The 21,926-nt window shown below is 44.9% G+C and overlaps 1 protein-coding gene across 6 annotated transcripts in view; it reads right to left on the bottom strand.

Annotated features, from left to right (window-relative positions):
* Positions 1 to 21,926, bottom strand: part of CROCC (ciliary rootlet coiled-coil, rootletin) — a 79,861-nt gene that overhangs the window by 6,068 nt on the left and 51,867 nt on the right. For all 6 annotated transcript variants that reach the window (XM_056542930.1, XM_056542931.1, XM_056542934.1 and 3 more), the window contains exons 25-33: positions 15,756 to 15,915; positions 15,377 to 15,544; positions 14,919 to 15,303; positions 14,640 to 14,842; positions 13,478 to 13,598; positions 12,312 to 12,475; positions 11,373 to 11,588; positions 10,845 to 11,069; positions 10,620 to 10,769 (exon numbers count right to left, since the gene is read on the bottom strand). In XM_056542930.1, the coding sequence (XP_056398905.1) occupies positions 10,620 to 10,769; positions 10,845 to 11,069; positions 11,373 to 11,588; positions 12,312 to 12,475; positions 13,478 to 13,598; positions 14,640 to 14,842; positions 14,919 to 15,303; positions 15,377 to 15,544; positions 15,756 to 15,915 (1,792 nt within the window). The remainder of the gene's footprint in view (positions 1 to 10,619; positions 10,770 to 10,844; positions 11,070 to 11,372; positions 11,589 to 12,311; positions 12,476 to 13,477; positions 13,599 to 14,639; positions 14,843 to 14,918; positions 15,304 to 15,376; positions 15,545 to 15,755; positions 15,916 to 21,926) is intronic.

Below are 21,926 nucleotides of genomic sequence, written 5' to 3' on the forward strand. Positions count from 1 at the left end.
TGAATATAAATATATGGGGGGGGGTCATATATGAGACACTGAATATAAATATATGGGGGGGGTCATATATGAGACACTGAATATAAATATATGGGGGGGGGGTCATATATGAGACACTGAATATAAATATATGGGGGGGGTCATATATGAGACACTGAATATAAATATATGGGGGGGGGTCATATATGAGACACTGAATATAAAATATGGGGGGGGTCATATATGAGACACTGAATATAAATATGGGGGGGGGTCATATATGAGACACTGAATATAAAATATGGGGGGGGTCATATATGAGACACTGAATATAAATATATGGGGGGGGTCATATATGAGACACTGAATATAAATATGGGGGGGGTCATACATGAGACACTGAATATAAATATGGGGGGGGGGGTCATATATGAGACACTGAATATAAATATGGGGGGGGTCATATATGAGACACAGAATATAAATATGGGGGGGGGTCATATATGAGACACTGAATATAAATATATGGGGGGGGTCATATATGAGACACTGAATATAAATATATGGGGGGGGTCATATATGAGACACTGAATATAAATATATGGGGGGGGTCATATATGAGACACAGAATATAAATATGGGGGGGGGTCATATATGAGACACTGAATATAAATATGGGGGGGGGGTCATATATGAGACACTGAATATAAATATGGGGGGGGTCATATATGAGACACTGAATATAAATATGGGGGGGGTCATATATGAGACACAGAATATAAATATGGGGGGGGTCATATATGAGACACTGAATATAAATATATGGGGGGGGTCATATATGAGACACTGAATATAAATATGGGGGGGGTCATATATGAGACACTGAATATAAATATATGGGGGGGGTCATATATGAGACACTGAATATAAATATATGGGGGGGGGTCATATATGAGACACTGAATATAAATATGGGGGGGGGGGTCATATATGAGACACTGAATATAAATATATGGGGGGGGTCATATATGAGACACTGAATATAAATATATGGGGGGGGGTCATATATGAGACACTGAATATAAATATATGGGGGGGGGTCATATATGAGACACTGAATATAAATATATGGGGGGGGGTCATATATGAGACCACTGAATATAAATATGGGGGGGGGTCATATATGAGACACTGAATATAAATATATGGGGGGGGGTCATATATGAGACACTGAATATAAATATATGGGGGGGGGGTCATATATGAGACACTGAATATAAATATATGGGGGGGGTCATATATGAGACACTGAATATAAATATATGGGGGGGGGGTCATATATGAGACACTGAATATAAATATGGGGGGGGGTCATATATGAGACACTGAATATAAATATATGGGGGGGGTCATATATGAGACACTGAATATAAATATATGGGGGGGGGGGTCATATATGAGACACTGAATATAAATATGGGGGGGGGGTCATATATGAGACACTGAATATAAATATATGGGGGGGGGTCATATATGAGACACTGAATATAAATATATGGGGGGGGGGGTCATATATGAGACACTGAATATAAATATATGGGGGGGGTCATATATGAGACACTGAATATAAATATATGGGGGGGGGTCATATATGAGACACTGAATATTTATATATGGGGGGGGTCATATATGAGACACTGAATATAAATATATGGGGGGGTCATATATGAGACACTGAATATAAATATATGGGGGGGGGGTCATATATGAGACACTGAATATAAATATATGGGGGGGGTCATATATGAGACACTGAATATAAATATATGGGGGGGTCATATATGAGAAACTGAATATAAATATATGGGGGGGTCATATATGAGACACTGAATATAAATATATGGGGGGGGGGTCATATATGAGACACTGAATATAAATATATGGGGGGGGTCATATATGAGACACTGAATATAAATATATGGGGGGGGGTCATATATGAGACACTGAATATAAATATATGGGGGGGTCATATATGAGAAACTGAATATAAATATATGGGGGGGGGTCATATATGAGACACTGAATATAAATATATGGGGGGGGTCATATATGAGACACTGAATATAAATATATGGGGGGGGTCATATATGAGACACTGAATATAAATATATGGGGGGGGGTCATATATGAGACACTGAATATAAATATATCGGGGGGGGGTCATATATGAGACACTGAATATAAATATATGGGGGGGGGGTCATATATGAGACACTGAATATAAATATATGGGGGGGGGTCATATATGAGACACTGAATATAAATATATGGGGGGGGGTCATATATGAGACACTGAATATAAATATATGGGGGGGGTCATATATGAGACACTGAATATAAATATATGGGGGGGGTCATATATGAGACACTGAATATAAATATATGGGGGGGGGAGACATATATGAGACACTGAATATAAATATGGGGGGGGGGGTCATATATGAGACACTGAATATAAATATATGGGGGGGGGTCATATATGAGACACTGAATATAAATATATGGGGGGGTCATATATGAGACACTGAATATAATATATGGGGGGGGGACATATATGAGACACTGAATATAAATATGGGGGGGACATATATGAGACACTGAATATAAATATATGGGGGGGTCATATATGAGACACTGAATATAAATATGGGGGGGGGACATATATGAGACATTGAATAAAAATATATGGGGGGGGTCATATATGAGACACTGAATATAAATATATGGGGGGGGTCATATATGAGACACTGAATATAAATATATGGGGGGGTCATATATGAGACACTGAATATAAATATATGGGGGGGGGTCATATATGAGACACTGAATATATATATATGGGGGGGGTCATATATGAGACACTGAATATAAATATATGGGGGGGGGTCATATATGAGACACTGAATATAAATATATGGGGGGGGGTCATATATGAGACACTGAATATTTATATATGGGGGGGGGTCATATATGAGACACTGAATATAAATATATGGGGGGGGTCATATATGAGACACTGAATATAAATATATGGGGGGGGTCATATATGAGACACTGAATATAAATATATGGGGGGGGGGTCATATATGAGACACTGAATATTTATATATGGGGGGGGTCATATATGAGACACTGAATATAAATATATGGGGGGGGTCATATATGAGACACTGAATATAAATATGGGGGGGGTCATATATGAGACACTGAATATAAATATGGGGGGGGTCATATATGAGACACTGAATATAAATATATGGGGGGGGGTCATATATGAGACACTGAATATTTATATATGGGGGGGGTCATATATGAGACACTGAATATAAATATATGGGGGGGGGTCATATATGAGACACTGAATATAAATATGGGGGGGGGGTCATATATGAGACACTGAATATATATATATGGGGGGGGGGTCATATATGAGACACTGAATATAAATATGGGGGGGGTCATATATGAGACACTGAATATAAATATATGGGGGGGGTCATATATGAGACACTGAATATAAATATATGGGGGGGGTCATATATGAGACACTGAATATAAATATATGGGGGGGGGTCATATATGAGACACTTGAATATAACTATATATGGGGGGGTCATATATGAGACACTGAATATAAATATATGGGGGGGGGTCATATATGAGACACTGAATATAAATATATGGGGGGGGGTCATATATGAGACACTGAATATAAATATATGGGGGGGGGGTCATATATGAGACACTGAATATAAATATGGGGGGGGTCATATATGAGACACTGAATATAAATATATGGGGGGGGGTCATATATGAGACACTGAATATAAATATGGGGGGGGTCATATATGAGACACTGAATATAAATATATGGGGGGGGTCATATATGAGACACTGAATATAAATATATGGGGGGGGTCATATATGAGACACTGAATATAAATATATGGGGGGGGTCATATATGAGACACTGAATATAAATATATGGGGGGGGGTCATATATGAGACACTGAATATAAATATATGGGGGGGGGTCATATATGAGACACTGAATATAAATATATGGGGGGGGGTCATATATGAGACACTGAATATAAATATATGGGGGGGGTCATATATGAGACACTGAATATAAATATATGGGGGGGGGTCATATATGAGACACTGAATATAAATATATGGGGGGGTCATATATGAGACACTGAATATAAATATATGGGGGGGGTCATATATGAGACACTGAATATATATATGGGGGGGGGTCATATATGAGACACTGAATATAAATATATGGGGGGGGTCATATATGAGACACTGAATATAAATATATGGGGGGGGTCATATATGAGACACTGAATATAAATATATGGGGGGGGTCATATATGAGACACTGAATATAAATATATGGGGGGGGTCATATATGAGACACTGAATATAAATATATGGGGGGGGTCATATATGAGACACTGAATATAAATATATGGGGGGGGGTCATATATGAGACACTGAATATATATATATGGGGGGGTCATATATGAGACACTGAATATAAATATATGGGGGGGGGTCATATATGAGACACTGAATATAAATATATGGGGGGGGTCATATATGAGACACTGAATATAAATATATGGGGGGGGGTCATATATGAGACACTGAATATAAATATATGGGGGGGGGTCATATATGAGACACTGAATATAAATATATGGGGGGGGTCATATATGAGACACTGAATATAAATATATGGGGGGGGTCATATATGAGACACTGAATATAAATATATGGGGGGGGGTCATATATGAGACACTGAATATAAATATATGGGGGGGGTCATATATGAGACACTGAATATAAATATATGGGGGGGGGTCATATATGAGACACTGAATATAAATATATGGGGGGGGGTCATATATGAGACACTGAATATAAATATATGGGGGGGGTCATATATGAGACACTGAATATAAATATATGGGGGGGGTCATATATGAGACACTGAATATAAATATATGGGGGGGGTCATATATGAGACACTGAATATAAATATATGGGGGGGGGTCATATATGAGACACTGAATATAAATATATGGGGGGGGGTCATATATGAGACACTGAATATAAATATATGGGGGGGGGTCATATATGAGACACTGAATATAAATATATGGGGGGGGGTCATATATGAGACACTGAATATAAATATATGGGGGGGGGTCATATATGAGACACTGAATATAAATATATGGGGGGGGTCATATATGAGACACTGAATATAAATATATGGGGGGGGTCATATATGAGACACTGAATATAAATATATGGGGGGGGTCATATATGAGACACTGAATATAAATATATGGGGGGGGGTCATATATGAGACACTGAATATAAATATGGGGGGGGGTCATATATGAGACACTGAATATAAATATATGGGGGGGGGTCATATATGAGACACTGAATATAAATATATGGGGGGGGGGGGTCATATATGAGACACTGAATATAAATATATGGGGGGGGTCATATATGAGACACTGAATATAAATATATGGGGGGGGGGTCATATATGAGACACTGAATATAAATATATGGGGGGGGGGTCATATATGAGACACTGAATATAAATATATGGGGGGGGGTCATATATGAGACACTGAATATAAATATGGGGGGGGGTCATATATGAGACACTGAATATAAATATATGGGGGGGGGTCATATATGAGACACTGAATATAAATATATGGGGGGGGTCATATATGAGACACTGAATATAAAATATGGGGGGGGGTCATATATGAGACACTGAATATAAATATATGGGGGGGGTCATATATGAGACACTGAATATAAATATATGGGGGGGGGGTCATATATGAGACACTGAATATAAATATATGGGGGGGTCATATATGAGACACTGAATGTAAATATGGGGGGGGTCATATATGAGACACTGAATATAAATATATGGGGGGGGTCATATATGAGACACTGAATATAAATATGGGGGGGGGTCATATATGAGACACTGAATATAAATATATGGGGGGGGTCATATATGAGACACTGAATATAAATATATGGGGGGGGGTCATATATGAGACACTGAATATAAATATATGGGGGGGGGGTCATATATGAGACAATGAATATAAATATATGGGGGGGGGTCATATATGAGACACTGAATATAAATATGGGGGGGGTCATATATGAGACACTGAATATAAATATGGGGGGGGTCATATATGAGACACTGAATATAAATATATGGGGGGGGGTCATATATGAGACACTGAATATAAATATATGGGGGGGGGTCATATATGAGACACTGAATATAAATATAGGGGGGGGGGTCATATATGAGACACTGAATATAAATATGGGGGGGGGTCATATATGAGACACTGAATATAAATATGGGGGGGTCATATATGAGACACTGAATATAAATATGGGGGGGTCATATATGAGACACTGAATATAAATATATGGGGGGGGTCATATATGAGACACTGAATATAAATATATGGGGGGGGGTCATATATGAGACACTGAATATAAATATATGGGGGGGGGTCATATATGAGACACTGAATATAAATATATGGGGGGGGGTCATATATGAGACACTGAATATAAATATATGGGGGGGGTCATATATGAGACACTGAATATAAATATATGGGGGGGGGTCATATATGAGACACTGAATATAAATATATGGGGGGGGGTCATATATGAGACACTGAATATAAATATGGGGGGGGGGTCATATATGAGACACTGAATATAAATATATGGGGGGGGTCATATATGAGACACTGAATATAAATATATGGGGGGGGTCATATATGAGACACTGAATATTTATATATGGGGGGGGGTCATATATGAGAAACTGAATATAAATATATGGGGGGGGTCATATATGAGAAACTGAATATAAATATATGGGGGGGGGGTCATATATGAGAAACTGAATATAAATATATGGGGGGGGTCATATATGAGACACTGAATATAAATATATGGGGGGGGTCATATATGAGAAACTGAATATAAATATATGGGGGGGGGTCATATATGAGACACTGAATATAAATATATGGGGGGGGTCATATATGAGAAACTGAATATAAATATATGGGGGGGGGTCATATATGAGACACTGAATATAAATATATGGGGGGGGGTCATATATGAGACACTGAATATTTATATATAGGGGGGGGTCATATATGAGACACTGAATATAAATATATGGGGGGGGTCATATATGAGACACTGAATATAAATATGGGGGGGGGGGGTCATATATGAGACACTGAATATAAATATATGGGGGGGTCATATATGAGACACTGAATATAAATATGGGGGGGTCATATATGAGACACTGAATATAAATATATGGGGGGGGGTCATATATGAGAAACTGAATATTTATATATAGGGGGGGGGTCATATATGAGACACTGAATATAAATATATGGGGGGGGGTCATATATGAGACACTGAATATAAATATATGGGGGGGGGTCATATATGAGACACTGAATATAAATATGGGGGGGTCATATATGAGACACTGAATATAAATATGGGGGGGGTCATATATGAGACACTGAATAAAAATATATGGGGGGGGTCATATGAGACACTGAATGTAAATATGGGGGGGGGTCATATATGAGACACTGAATATAAATATATGGGGGGGGGTCATATATGAGACACTGAATATAAATATATGGGGGGGGTCATATGAGACACTGAATATAAATATGGGGGGGTCATATATGAGACACTGAATATAAATATATGGGGGGGGGGTCATATATGAGACACTGAATATAAATATATGGGGGGGTCATATATGAGACACTGAATATAAATATATGGGGGGGGGTCATATATGAGACACTGAATATAAATATATGGGGGGGGGTCATATATGAGACACTGAATATAAATATATGGGGGGGGTCATATATGAGACACTGAATATAAATATATGGGGGGGGGGTCATATATGAGACACTGAATATAAATATGGGGGGGTCATATATGAGACACTGAATATAAATATATGGGGGGGGTCATAAATGAGACACTGAATATAAATATATGGGGGGGGTCATATATGAGACACTGAATATAAATATGGGGGGGGGGGTCATATATGAGACACTGAATATAAATATATGGGGGGGTCATATATGAGACACTGAATATAAATATATGGGGGGGGGGTCATATATGAGACACTGAATATAAATATATGGGGGGGGTCATATATGAGACACTGAATATAAATATATGGGGGGGGGTCATATATGAGACACTGAATATAAATATATGGGGGGGGTCATATATGAGACACTGAATATAAATATATGGGGGGGGGGGTCATATATGAGACACTGAATATAAATATATGGGGGGGGGTCATATATGAGACACTGAATATAAATATATGGGGGGGGGTCATATATGAGACACTGAATATAAATATATGGGGGGGGTCATATATGAGACACTGAATATAAATATATGGGGGGGGTCATATATGAGACACTGAATATAAATATATGGGGGGGGGTCATATATGAGACACTGAATATAAATATATGGGGGGGGTCATATATGAGACACTGAATATAAATATGGGGGGGTCATATATGAGACTGAATATAAATATATGGGGGGGTCATATATGAGACACTGAATATAAATATATGGGGGGGGGGTCATCTATGAGACACTGAATATAAATATATGGGGGGGGGGTCATATATGAGACACTGAATATAAATATATGGGGGGGTCATATATGAGACACTGAATATAAATATATGGGGGGGTCATATATGAGACACTGAATATAAATATATGGGGGGGGTCATATATGAGACACTGAATATAAATATATGGGGGGGGGTCATATGAGACACTGAATATAAATATATGGGGGGGGTCATATATGAGACACTGAATATAAATATATGGGGGGGGTCATATATGAGACACTGAATATAAATATATGGGGGGGTCATATATGAGACACTGAATATAAATATATGGGGGGGTCATATATGAGACACTGAATATAAATATATGGGGGGGGGGTCATATATGAGACACTGAATATAAATATGGGGGGGGGGTCATATATGAGACACTGAATATAAATATGCGGGGGGGGGGGTCATATATGAGACACTGAATATAAATATATGGGGGGGGGGTCATATGAGACACTGAATATAGATATGGGGGGGGTCATGTATGAGACACTGAATATAAATATGGGGGGGGTCATATATGAGACACTGAATATAAATATGGGGGGGTCATATATGAGACACTGAATATAAATATGCGGGGGGGGGGTCATATATGAGACACTGAATATAAATATATGGGGGGGGGGTCATATATGAGACACTGAATATAAATATATGGGGGGGTCATATATGAGACACTGAATATAAATATATGGGGGGGGTCATATATGAGACACTGAATGTAAATATGGGGGGGGGTCATATATATGACACTCAATATAAATATGGGGGGGGTCATATGAGACACTGAATATAAATATGGGGGGGGGGTGATATATGAGACACTGAATATAAATATGGGGGGGTCATATATGAGACACTGAATGTAAATATGGGGGGGTCATATATGAGACACTGAATATAAATATGGGGGGGGGTCATGTATGAGACACTGAATATATATATGGGGGGGTCATGTATGAGACACTGAATATATATATGGGGGGGGGTCATATATGAGACACTGAATATAAATATGGGGGGGGGTCATGTATGAGACACTGAATATATATATGGGGGGGGTCATATATGAGACACTGAATATAAATATGGGGGGGTCATATATGAGACACTGAATATAAATATGGGGGGGTCATATATGAGACACTGAATGTAAATATGGGGGGGTCATATATGAGACACTGAATATAAATATGGGGGGGGTCATATATGAGACACTGAATATAAATATGGGGGGGGGTCATATATGAGACACTGAATGTAAATATGGGGGGGTCATATATGAGACACTGAATATAAATATGGGGGGGGGGTCATATATGAGACACTGAATATAAATATGGGGGGGGTCATATATGAGACACTGAATATAAATATGGGGGGGGTCATATATGAGACACTGAATGTAAATATGGGGGGGGTCATATATGAGACACTGAATATAAATATGGGGGGGGGGTCATATATGAGACACTGAATATAAATATGGGGGGGGTCATATATGAGACACTGAATATAAATATGGGGGGGGTCATATATGAGACACTGAATATATATATGGGGGGGGGGTTCATATATGAGACACTGAATGTAAATATGGGGGGGTCATATATGAGACACTGAATATATATATGGGGGGGGTCATATATGAGACACTGAATATAAATATGGGGGGGGTCATATATGAGACACTGAATATATATATGGGGGGGGGGGCCCTGGGAATGTCTCTCGGCATCAATAGTAACAAACCTCCTGCAGTTGTCGGGCCTGTCCTTCCAGCTCCACGCGACGCACTTCTCCTTCTGCCGCTTCATCCCTCAGCTCCTGGATCTGCTCCATTAACCCCGCATTCTGCTTCTTCCCATCAGCCACGGCGATCCGCGCCGCCTCCAGACGCTCCTGGTGAAGGAACAGACATCAGGGCGCAGTCTAGTATATGGTGTTCAGAGGTGCGATGTTCTGCAGAGGACTGACCTGCAGGATGCGTCTCTCGTGGTCGCTGGAGGTCAGAAGCTTCTGCAGTTGTCCCGTCTTCTCCTGGGAGGCGCTGGTGCTGGAGTTGCTCTCGGACAGGGCACTGGACAAGCTCAGCACCTTCTCCTTTAATACGTTCTCGCTGTCCTGGACCTTCCCCAGCGTGGTGTTCAGGCGGTCCACACACAGCTGCAGCGAGCCCACCTTCATCTCACTGTCCGACAGCTGCAGAGCGCAGGGGGTCAATAGATAATAATCCGCAACTATTTATATAAAGCGTATAGAGCAGTGCTTCCCAACCTAGGGGCCTCCAGCTGTTGAAAAACTACAACTCCCAGCATGCCCAGACAGCCGAAGGCTGTCTGGGCATGCTGGGAGTTGTAGTTTTGCAACAGCTGGAGGCGCCCTGGTTGGGAAATTCTGGTATATAGTGTATGCGTAACATATAAGGGAAGGATCTGGAACTGCGCCCCTCCTGTTCATGGTTTTGTCTGGTATTACAGCTCTGCTACATCATGTTCTGCTCACCTGTCTCTGCAGCCCTTCTATCCGCTGCTGCATGTCTTGCATCTCAGCCTCCCGGTCGGCCAGCACCAGTCGGACCCTCTGCAGCTCGCCCTCCAGTCCTCTCCGGGACAGCTCCAGCTTAGTGTTGCGATTCTCGGCGGCGTCCAGCACTTCCTTCAATCGACGTTTGTCGCTGTCAAGTTTCGCTTCATTCGCTTTCATCTTATTGACTTTCTCCTGGTGGACAAAGGAGAAGACGGGGTTAATGCATCTGCACAGAGGACAAACCCAGAACCAGCTGTCAGCCATGACACCATTAGGGGGCGCTCACTGCACATAGATCTATGGAGGGAGGAGGAGACACTGTGCTGGTCTGCAGACACCATTAGGGGGCGCTCACTGCACATAGATCTATGGAGGGAGGAAGAGACCCTGTGCTGGTCTGCAGACACCATTAGGGGGCGCTCACTGCACATAGATCTATGGAGGGAGGAGGAGACCCTGTGCTGGTCTGCAGTCACCATTAGGGGGCGCTCACTGGGCATAGATCTATGGAGGGAGGAAGAGACCCTGTGCTGGTCTGCAGACACCATTAGGGGGCGCTCACTGCACATAGATCTATGGAGGGAGGAGGAGACCCTGTGCTGGTCTGCAGTCACCATTAGGGGGCGCTCACTGGGCATAGATCTATGGAGGGAGGAAGAGACCCTGTGCTGGTCTGCAGACACCATTAGGGGGCGCTCACTGCACATAGATCTATGGAGCTTCGCTAGTGCTGGCTGCAAAATATTCACCTGCATTCAGAGTGTCGGCTTACAGCAGTGTTTCCCATCCAGTGTGCCTCCAGCTGTTGCAAAACTACAACTCCCAGCATGTTTTCAAACAGCTGGAGGCAACATGGTTGGAAAACACTGGCTTCAGAGTCATTATTGTAGATATATTCTTCTCTATGAATAATACCTGGGCCGCCCTGTGCTCGCTCTCCGCCGCCTGCAGGCTCCGCTCCAGACTCGCAGCTTTCTCCAGCCCTATCTTGCGCTCCCGGTCGCAGCGCCGCAGCGTTTCCTCCTGCAGGATCAGCGTGGTCTGCACAGCACTCAGCTTCCCGTCTGCTGCGCGCTTCCCTGTAGAAGTATAAAGAATTGTATCAAACAGAAGATAATAGGAGGCAGCCCACCCTCTGAAGCGCTCGCAGCCCACCCCCTGAAGCGCTCGCAGCCCACCCTCTGAAGCACCCACAGCCCACCCTCTGAAGCGCTCGCAGGCCACCCCCTGAAGCGCTCGCAGCCCACCCTCTGAAGCACCCGCAGCCCACCCTCTGAAGCGCTCGCAGCCCACCTCCTGAAGCGCCCGCAGCCCACCCTCTGAAGCGCTCGCAGCCCACCCTCTGAAGCGCTCGCAGGCCACCCCCTGAAGCACCCGCAGCCCACCCTCTGAAGCACCCGCAGCCCACCCTCTGAAGCGCCCGCAGCCCACCCTCTGAAGCGCTCGCAGACCACCTCCTGAAGCGCCCACAGCCCACCCTCTGAAGCGCTCACAGCCCACCCTCTGAAGCGCTCGCAGCCCACCCCCTGAAGCGCTCGCAGCCCACCCCCTGAAGCGCTCGCAGCCCACCCCCTGAAGCGCTCGCAGCCCACCCCCTGAAGCGCTCGCAGCCCACCCCCTGAAGCGCTCGCAGCCCACCCTCTGAAGCGCTCGCAGCCCACCCTCTGAAGCGCTCGCAGCCCACCCCCTGAAGCGTTCGCAGCCCACCGCAGCCTACCCTCTGAAGCACCCGCAGCCCACCCTCTGAAGCACTTGCAGCCCACCCTCTGAAGCCCTCGCAGCCCACCCTCTGAAGCACTCGCAGCCCACCCTCTGAAGCACTCGCAGCCCACCCTCTGAAGCACCCGCAGCCCACCCTCTGAAGCACCCGCAGCCCACCCTCTGAAGCGCTTGCAGCCCACCCTCTGAAGCGCTTGCAGCCCACCCTCTGAAACACTCGCTGCCCACCCTCTGAAGCACCTGCAGCCCACCCTCTGAAGCACCCGCAGCCCACCCTCTGAAGCGCTTGCAGCCCACCCTCTGAAACACTCGCTGCCCACCCCCTGAAGCACCTGCAGCCCACCCTCTGAAGCACTCCTCACCCTCTTCAGCCTCGGACAGCATTTTCTGTAGCTGCTGCACTCGGGTGGTGGCTTCATCCTTCTCGGCCTTTATCTCCACCATCTGCCGGGACGCGGCCCCAACCTGTGTGCGCAGATCGTCCTACAACAGAGAAAGGATTTTAGGTTTGTGGCCGTCACAGGTCAGTCATCTGGTAAGTAGTTCAGGCCCCAGGGTATGTGAGGTTGGTAACATGTGCCTGTTAGCAGACGTGCCCGATCTATACTGTCACTATAACGCATGGCCAGCACAAGACCTACACATTCTGAGTGATGGCTCCCGCTCTTATTTAATCCCTTCACTGGGGAGACACTCGTAGGAGGTACATAACACATCCCTGTAATACAGTGTGTCCGGGCATGCTGGGAGTTGTAGTTTTGCAACAGCTGGAAAGCCATGGGTTGGAGATGAATGATTCATAGCATTTTTTTCAAATCAGGGTGCCTCCAGCTGTTGCAATTCTACAACTCCCAGCCTTTGGCTGTCTGGGCATGCTGGGAGTTGTAGTTTTGCAATAGCTGAAGGCATCCTGGTAGGGACACACCGGGCATGCTGGGTTGAAGCTGAATGATCCATAGCAGTGTTTCCCTACCAGGGTGACTTCAGCTGTTGCAAAACTACAACTCTTAGCATGCCAAAGGCTGTCCAGGCACACTGGGAGTTGTAGTTTTGCAAAAACTGAAAAGCCATGGGTTGGAAATGAATGATTCATAGCACTTTTTTCTAATCAGGGTGCCTCAGCTGTTGCAAAACTACAACTCTCAGCATGCCAAAGGCTGTCCGGGTATGCTGGGAGTTATAGTTTTGCAACAGCTTGAAAGCCATGGGTTAAAGCTGAATGATCCATAGCAGTGTTTCCCTACCAGGGTTGAAGCTGAATGATCCAGGTTTCCTTCCTTCAGCTGTCGCAAAACTACAACTCCCAGCATGCCCGGACAGTCAAAGGCTGGGAGTTGTAGAATTGCAACAGCTGGAAAGCCATGGGTTGAAGTTGAATGATCCATAGCAGCGGTTCCCTACCAAGGCTGTCTGGGCTTACTGGGAGTTCTAATTTTGCAACAGCTGGAGGCACATTGTTTGGGAATACACTGCTGTTATAGAACAGGTGGCGACCACCATAGATCACCTGACTCCGTTTCTCACCCTTTCTCGCTGAGTGTCCCGCAGTTCCTGGAGAAAATCGCGCAGTGCGCCTCGAATCACCTCCGGGTCAATGTCTGCGGTCAGCAGCTCCCCGCGGGTGGGTGACGTCGCCCTCTCTGGGGTCTTGCTGCGTTCTGGACTTCCCGTGCGGGGGATGGGGCTGCCCCGCCCATCAGTGGTGGTCGTGTACGTGTTGTCGAATCCTAGGTGAAGAGGAGACTGTGATGTGGGGGGAACCTTCCCGTGAGGTCACAGAGTTATTTGTATAATAAGATTTACCCTTCAGAGGTGAGAATGTCCTCTTGGGGGAGCCACTGCGCCCTCGTACGGCTGGGCTCGGTGTGCGTCCGGCGCGGCCGATCCCCAGTGTCCTCCTTAGGGCAGAGTGGACGCTGCTCAGCTTGAACTCCAGCTCCCTCTTCAGCCCCTCCAGCCGGGACAGTTCGGCCTCCAGTCCGTGCACGCGGCCCTCGCTGGCGCTCAGTTTCAGGCTCAGCTGGGCCACCTCCTCCTGTGACGCGAGGAGTTTGATCTCCAGGTTGCGCGTGTTGTCCAGCAGCTTCTTCTCATTGCCTCGCGCCTCCTCCAGGCTGCCCTGAAGCTCCTTCTCCCGAAGGCTGAAGTCGGTCTCCATCTCGGACAGCTTCCTCTGGAGGGCGCCGAGCTGTGGGGGAGGAGAGGTCAGTAACGTGGTCCGTGGCCGCCCATCCTCACACAGTACGGACGCACTCGCTCACCTCTTTTCTGGCGGCTTCGCGGCCGTTCTCAGTCTCCAGGAGCTTCTGTTTCAGGGAGAAGGTGTCTCTGCGCGTCTCCTCTTCCCGCTGTTCAAACATAGACAGACGCGTCTGCACCTCCGCCAGATCCCGGCCGCGCTTCACACCCTCATCATCCAGAACCTTCAGCTGAAAAATAAAAGAGAGATGTGAGATTGGGCACTGACTGAAAGAACAGGGACCTGACATTCCTGGTAGATAATGCTGGGATTTGTAGTTCCTCCCCTGCTACATACCATATGCTGCTGCCTTCTCAAGGGTAAAATGCTAAAGACCGAGCCCCTGGGGGTCACCACCATCAGTCCCCATCTTCACCAAGCATAGCCCCCATCCTGCTCACCTGTCTGCGGAGATCCTGCAGTTCCCTCCGCGCCTCCAGCCGTGACCGCTCCACCTCCCTCAGGTTGCTGCGCAGATCCGATGCCTCCTTCTCCATAGCTGCTCGAGACTCCTCCAAGACTGAAAGACGCTGCTCCTTCTCCTCATTACTGCGCTTCAGGCTGCGGGGGGAGAAAATACGGGTGAGGAGCTCGGAACAGGAACGCGACTCCAATATGGTGTAAGAGAAAACGTGTGGTGTATGATGGGGGGAGTGGTGTATGATAGGATGTATAGTGTATGATGGGGGGAGTGGTGTATGATAGGATGTATAGTGTATGATGGGGGGAGTGGTGTATGATAGGACGTATAGTGTATGATGGGAGGAGTGGTGTATGATAGGATGTATAGTGTATGATGGGAGGGGTGGTGTATGATAGGATGTATAGTGTATGATGGGAGGAGTGGTGTATGATAGGATGTATAGTGTATGATGGGAGGAGTGGTGTATGATAGGATGTATAGTGTATGATGGGAGGAGTGGTGTATGATAGGATGTATAGTGTATGATGGGAGGAGTGGTGTATGATAGGATGTATAGTGTATGATGGGAGGAGTGGTGTATGATAGGATGTATAGTGTATGATGGGAGGAGTGGTGTATGATAGGATGTATAGTGTATGATGGGAGGGGTGGTATATGATAGGATGTATAGTGTATGATGGGAGGGGTGGTGTATGATAGGAGGAGTGGTGTATGATAGGATGTATAGTGTATGATGGGAGGAGTGGTGTATGATAGGACGTATAGTGTATGATGGGAGGAGTGGTGTATGATAGGAGGAGTGGTGTATGATAGGATGTATAGTGTATGATGGGAGGAGTGGTATATGATAGGATGTATAGTGTATGACGGGAGGGGTGGTGTATGATAGGATGTATAGTGTATGATGGGAGGGGTGGTGTATGATGGGAGGAGTGGTGTATGATAGGATGTATAGTGTATGATGGGAGGAGTGGTGTATGATAGGATGTATAGTGTATGATGGGGGGAGTGGTGTATGATAGGATGTATAGTGTATGATGGGAGGGGTGGTGTATGATGGGAGGAGTGGTGTATGATAGGATGTATAGTGTATGACGGGAGGAGTGGTGTATGATAGGACGTATAGTGTATGATGGGAGGAGTGGTGTATGATAGGACGTATAGTGTATGATGGGAGGAGTGGTGTATGATAGGACGTATAGTGTATGATGGGAGGAGTGGTGTATGATAGGATGTATAGTGTATGACGGGAGGAGTGGTGTATGATAGGATGTATAGTGTATGATGGGAGGGGTGGTGTATGATGGGAGGAGTGGTGTATGATAGGATGTATAGTGTATGATGGGAGGAGTGGTGTATGATAGGATGTATAGTGTATGATGGGAGGGGTGGTGTATGATGGGAGGAGTGGTGTATGATGGGAGGGGTGGTGTATGATAGGATGTATAGTGTATGACGGGAGGGGTGGTGTATGATGGGAGGAGTGGTGTAGGATTGGATGTATAGTGTATGATGGGAGGAGTGGTGTATGATAGGATGTATAGTGTATGATGGGAGGAGTGGTGTATGATAGGATGTATAGTGTATGATGGGAGGAGTGGTGTATGATAGGATGTACAGTGTATGATGGGAGGGGTGGTGTATGATAGGATGTATAGTGTATGATGGGAGGAGTGGTGTATGATAGGATGTATAGTGTATGATGGGAGGAGTGGTGTATGATAGGATGTATAGTGTATGATGGGAGGAGTGGTGTATGATAGGATGTACAGTGTATGACGGGAGGGGTGGTGTATGATAGGATGTATAGTGTATGATGGGAGGGGTGGTGTATGATAGGATGTATAGTGTATGACGGGAGGGGTGGTGTATGATAGGATGTATAGTGTATGATGGGAGGGGTGGTGTATGATGGGATGTATAGTGTATGATGGGAGGAGGGGTGTATGATAGGACGTATAGTGTATGACGGGAGGGGTGGTGTATGATAGGATGTACAGTGTATGATGGGAGGAGTGGTGTATGATGGGAGGAGTGGTGTATGATGGGAGGAGTGGTGTATGATAGGATGTATAGTGTATGATGGGAGGAGTGGTGTATGATAGGAGGAGTGGTGTATGATAGGATGTATAGTGTATGATGGGAGGAGTGGTGTATGATAGGATGTATAGTGTATGATGGGAGGAGTGGTATATGATAGGATGTATAGTGTATGATGGGAGGAGTGGTGTATGATAGGATGTACAGTGTATGATGGGAGGGGTGGTGTATGATGGGAGGAGTGGTGTATGATAGGATGTATAGTGTATGATGGGAGGAGTGGTGTACGATAGGATGTATAGTGTATGATGGGAGGAGTGGTGTATGATAGGATGTATAGTGTATGATGGGAGGAGTGGTATATGATAGGATGTATAGTGTATGATGGGAGATGTGGGGTATAACAGGACATATAGTGTATGATGGGAGGGGTGGTATATGATAGGATGTATAGTGTATGATGGGAGGGGTGGTGTATGATAGGAGGAGTGGTGTATGATAGGATGTACAGTGTATGATGGGAGGAGTGGTGTATGATAGGATGTACAGTGTATGATGGGAGGGGTGGTGTATGATAGGATGTATAGTGTATGATGGGGGGAGTGGTGTATGATAGGATGTATAGTGTATGATGGGAGGAGTGGTGTATGACGGGAGGGGTGGTGTATGATAGGATGTATAGTGTATGATGGGAGGGGTGGTGTATGATGGGAGGAGTGGTGTATGATAGGATGTATAGTGTATGATGGGAGGGGTGGTGTATGATGGGAGGAGTGGTGTATGATAGGATGTATAGTGTATGATGGGAGGGGTGGTGTATGATGGGAGGAGTGGTGTATGATAGGATGTATAGTGTATGATGGGAGGGGTGGTGTATGATGGGAGGAGTGGTGTAGGATTGGATATATAGTGTATGATGGGAGGAGTGGTGTATGATAGGATGTATAGTGTATGATGGGAGGAGTGGTGTATGATAGGATGTATAGTGTATGATGGGAGGAGTGGTGTATGATAGGATGTACAGTGTATGATGGGAGGGGTGGTGTATGATGGGAGGAGTGGTGTATGATAGGATGTATAGTGTATGATGGGAGGAGTGGTGTATGATAGGATGTATAGTGTATGATGGGAGGAGTGGTGTATGATAGGATGTATAGTGTATGACGGGAGGAGTGGTGTATGATAGGATGTACAGTGTATGATGGGAGGAGTGGTGTATGATAGGACGTATAGTGTATGATGGGAGGAGTGGTGTATGATAGGATGTATAGTGTATGACGGGAGGGGTGGTGTATGATAGGATGTATAGTGTATGACGGGAGGGGTGGTGTATGATAGGATGTATAGTGTATGATGGGAGGGGTGGTGTATGATGGGAGGAGTGGTGTATGATAGGATGTATAGTGTATGATGGGAGGAGTGGTATATGATAGGATGTATAGTGTATGACGGGAGGGGTGGTGTATGATAGGATGTACAGTGTATGATGGGAGGGGTGGTGTATGATGGGAGGAGTGGTGTATGATAGGATGTATAGTGTATGATGGGAGGAGTGGTATATGATAGGATGTATAGTGTATGATGGGAGGAGTGGTATATGATAGGATGTATAGTGTATGATGGGAGGAGTGGTGTACGATAGGATGTATAGTGTATGATGGGAGGAGTGGTGTATGATGGGAGGAGTGGTGTACGATAGGATGTATAGTGTATGATGGGAGGAGTGGTGTATGATAGGATGTATAGTGTATGATGGGAGGAGTGGTATATGATAGGATGTATAGTGTATGATGGGAGGAGTGGTGTATGATAGGAGGAGTGGTGTATGATAGGATGTACAGTGTATGATGGGAGGAGTGGTGTATGATAGGAGGAGTGGTGTATGATAGGATGTACAGTGTATGATGGGAGGGGTGGTGTATGATAGGATGTACAGTGTATGATGGGAGGAGTGGGGTATGATAGGATGTATAGTGTATGATGGGGGGAGTGGTATATGATAGGATGTATAGTGTATGATGGGAGGAGTGGTGTATGATAGGATGTATAGTGTATGTTGGGAGATGTGGGGTATAACAGGACATATAGTGTATGATGGGAGGAGTGGTGTATGATAGGATGTATAGTGTATGTTGGGAGATGTGGGGTATAACAGGACATATAGTGTATGACGGGAGGGGTGGTGTATGATAGGATGTATAGTGTATGATGGGAGATGTGGGGTATAACAGGACATATAGTGTATGATGGGAGGGGTGGTATATGATAGGATGTATAGTGTATGATGGGAGATGTGGGGTATAACAGGACATATAGTGTATGATGGGAGGGGTGGTATATGATAGGATGTATAGTGTATGATGGGAGGGGTGGTGTATGATAGGAGGAGTGGTGTATGATAGGATGTACAGTGTATGATGGGAGGAGTGGTGTATGATAGGATGTACAGTGTATGATGGGAGGAGTGGGGTATGATAGGATGTATAGTGTATGACGGGAGGGGTGGTGTATGATAGGATGTATAGTGTATGATGGGAGGGGTGGTGTATGATAGGATGTATAGTGTATGACGGGAGGGGTGGTGTATGATAGGATGTATAGTGTATGATGGGAGGGGTGGTGTATGATAGGATGTATAGTGTATGATGGGGGGAGTGGTGTATGATAGGATGTATAGTGTATGATGGGAGATGTGGGGTATAACAGGACATATAGTGTATGATGGGGGGAGTGGTGTATGATGGGAGGAGTGGTGTATGATGGGAGGAGTGGTGTATGATAGGATGTATAGTGTATGATGGGAGGGGTGGTGTATGATAGGATGTATAGTGTATGATGGGAGGAGTGGTGTATGATGGGAGGAGTGGTGTATGATAGGATGTATAGTGTATGATGGGAGGAGTGGTGTATGATAGGATGTACAGTGTATGACGGGAGGGGTGGTGTATGATAGGATGTATAGTGTATGATGGGAGGGGTGGTGTATGATAGGATGTATAGTGTATGACGGGAGGGGTGGTGTATGATAGGATGTATAGTGTATGATGGGAGGGGTGGTGTATGATGGGATGTATAGTGTATGATGGGAGGAGGGGTGTATGATAGGACGTATAGTGTATGACGGGAGGGGTGGTGTATGATAGGATGTACAGTGTATGATGGGAGGAGTGGTGTATGATGGGAGGAGTGGTGTATGATGGGAGGAGTGGTGTATGATAGGATGTATAGTGTATGATGGGAGGAGTGGTGTATGATAGGAGGAGTGGTGTATGATAGGATGTATAGTGTATGATGGGAGGAGTGGTGTATGATAGGATGTATAGTGTATGATGGGAGGAGTGGTATATGATAGGATGTATAGTGTATGATGGGAGGAGTGGTGTATGATAGGATGTACAGTGTATGATGGGAGGGGTGGTGTATGATGGGAGGAGTGGTGTATGATAGGATGTATAGTGTATGATGGGAGGAGTGGTGTACGATAGGATGTATAGTGTATGATGGGAGGAGTGGTGTATGATAGGATGTATAGTGTATGATGGGAGGAGTGGTGTATGATAGGATGTATAGTGTATGATGGGAGGGGTGGTGTATGATAGGATGTATAGTGTATGACGGGAGGGGTGGTGTATGATGGGAGGAGTGGTGTAGGATTGGATGTATAGTGTATGATGGGAGGAGTTGTGTATGATAGGATGTATAGTGTATGATGGGAGGAGTGGTGTATGATAGGATGTATAGTGTATGATGGGAGGAGTGGTGTATGATAGGATGTACAGTGTATGATGGGAGGGGTGGTGTATGATAGGATGTATAGTGTATGATGGGAGGGGTGGTGTATGATAGGATGTATAGTGTATGATGGGGGGAGTGGTGTATGATAGGATGTATAGTGTATGATGGGAGGAGTGGTGTATGATAGGATGTATAGTGTATGACGGGAGGAGTGGTGTATGATAGGATGTACAGTGTATGATGGGAGGAGTGGTGTATGATAGGACGTATAGTGTATGATGGGAGGAGTGGTGTATGATAGGATGTATAGTGTATGACGGGAGGGGTGGTGTATGATAGGATGTATAGTGTATGATGGGAGGGGTGGTGTATG

Source organism: Hyla sarda, chromosome 10 (assembly GCF_029499605.1).
Source record: "Hyla sarda isolate aHylSar1 chromosome 10, aHylSar1.hap1, whole genome shotgun sequence".
In the NCBI taxonomy this organism is placed as follows: domain Eukaryota; kingdom Metazoa; phylum Chordata; class Amphibia; order Anura; family Hylidae; genus Hyla; species Hyla sarda.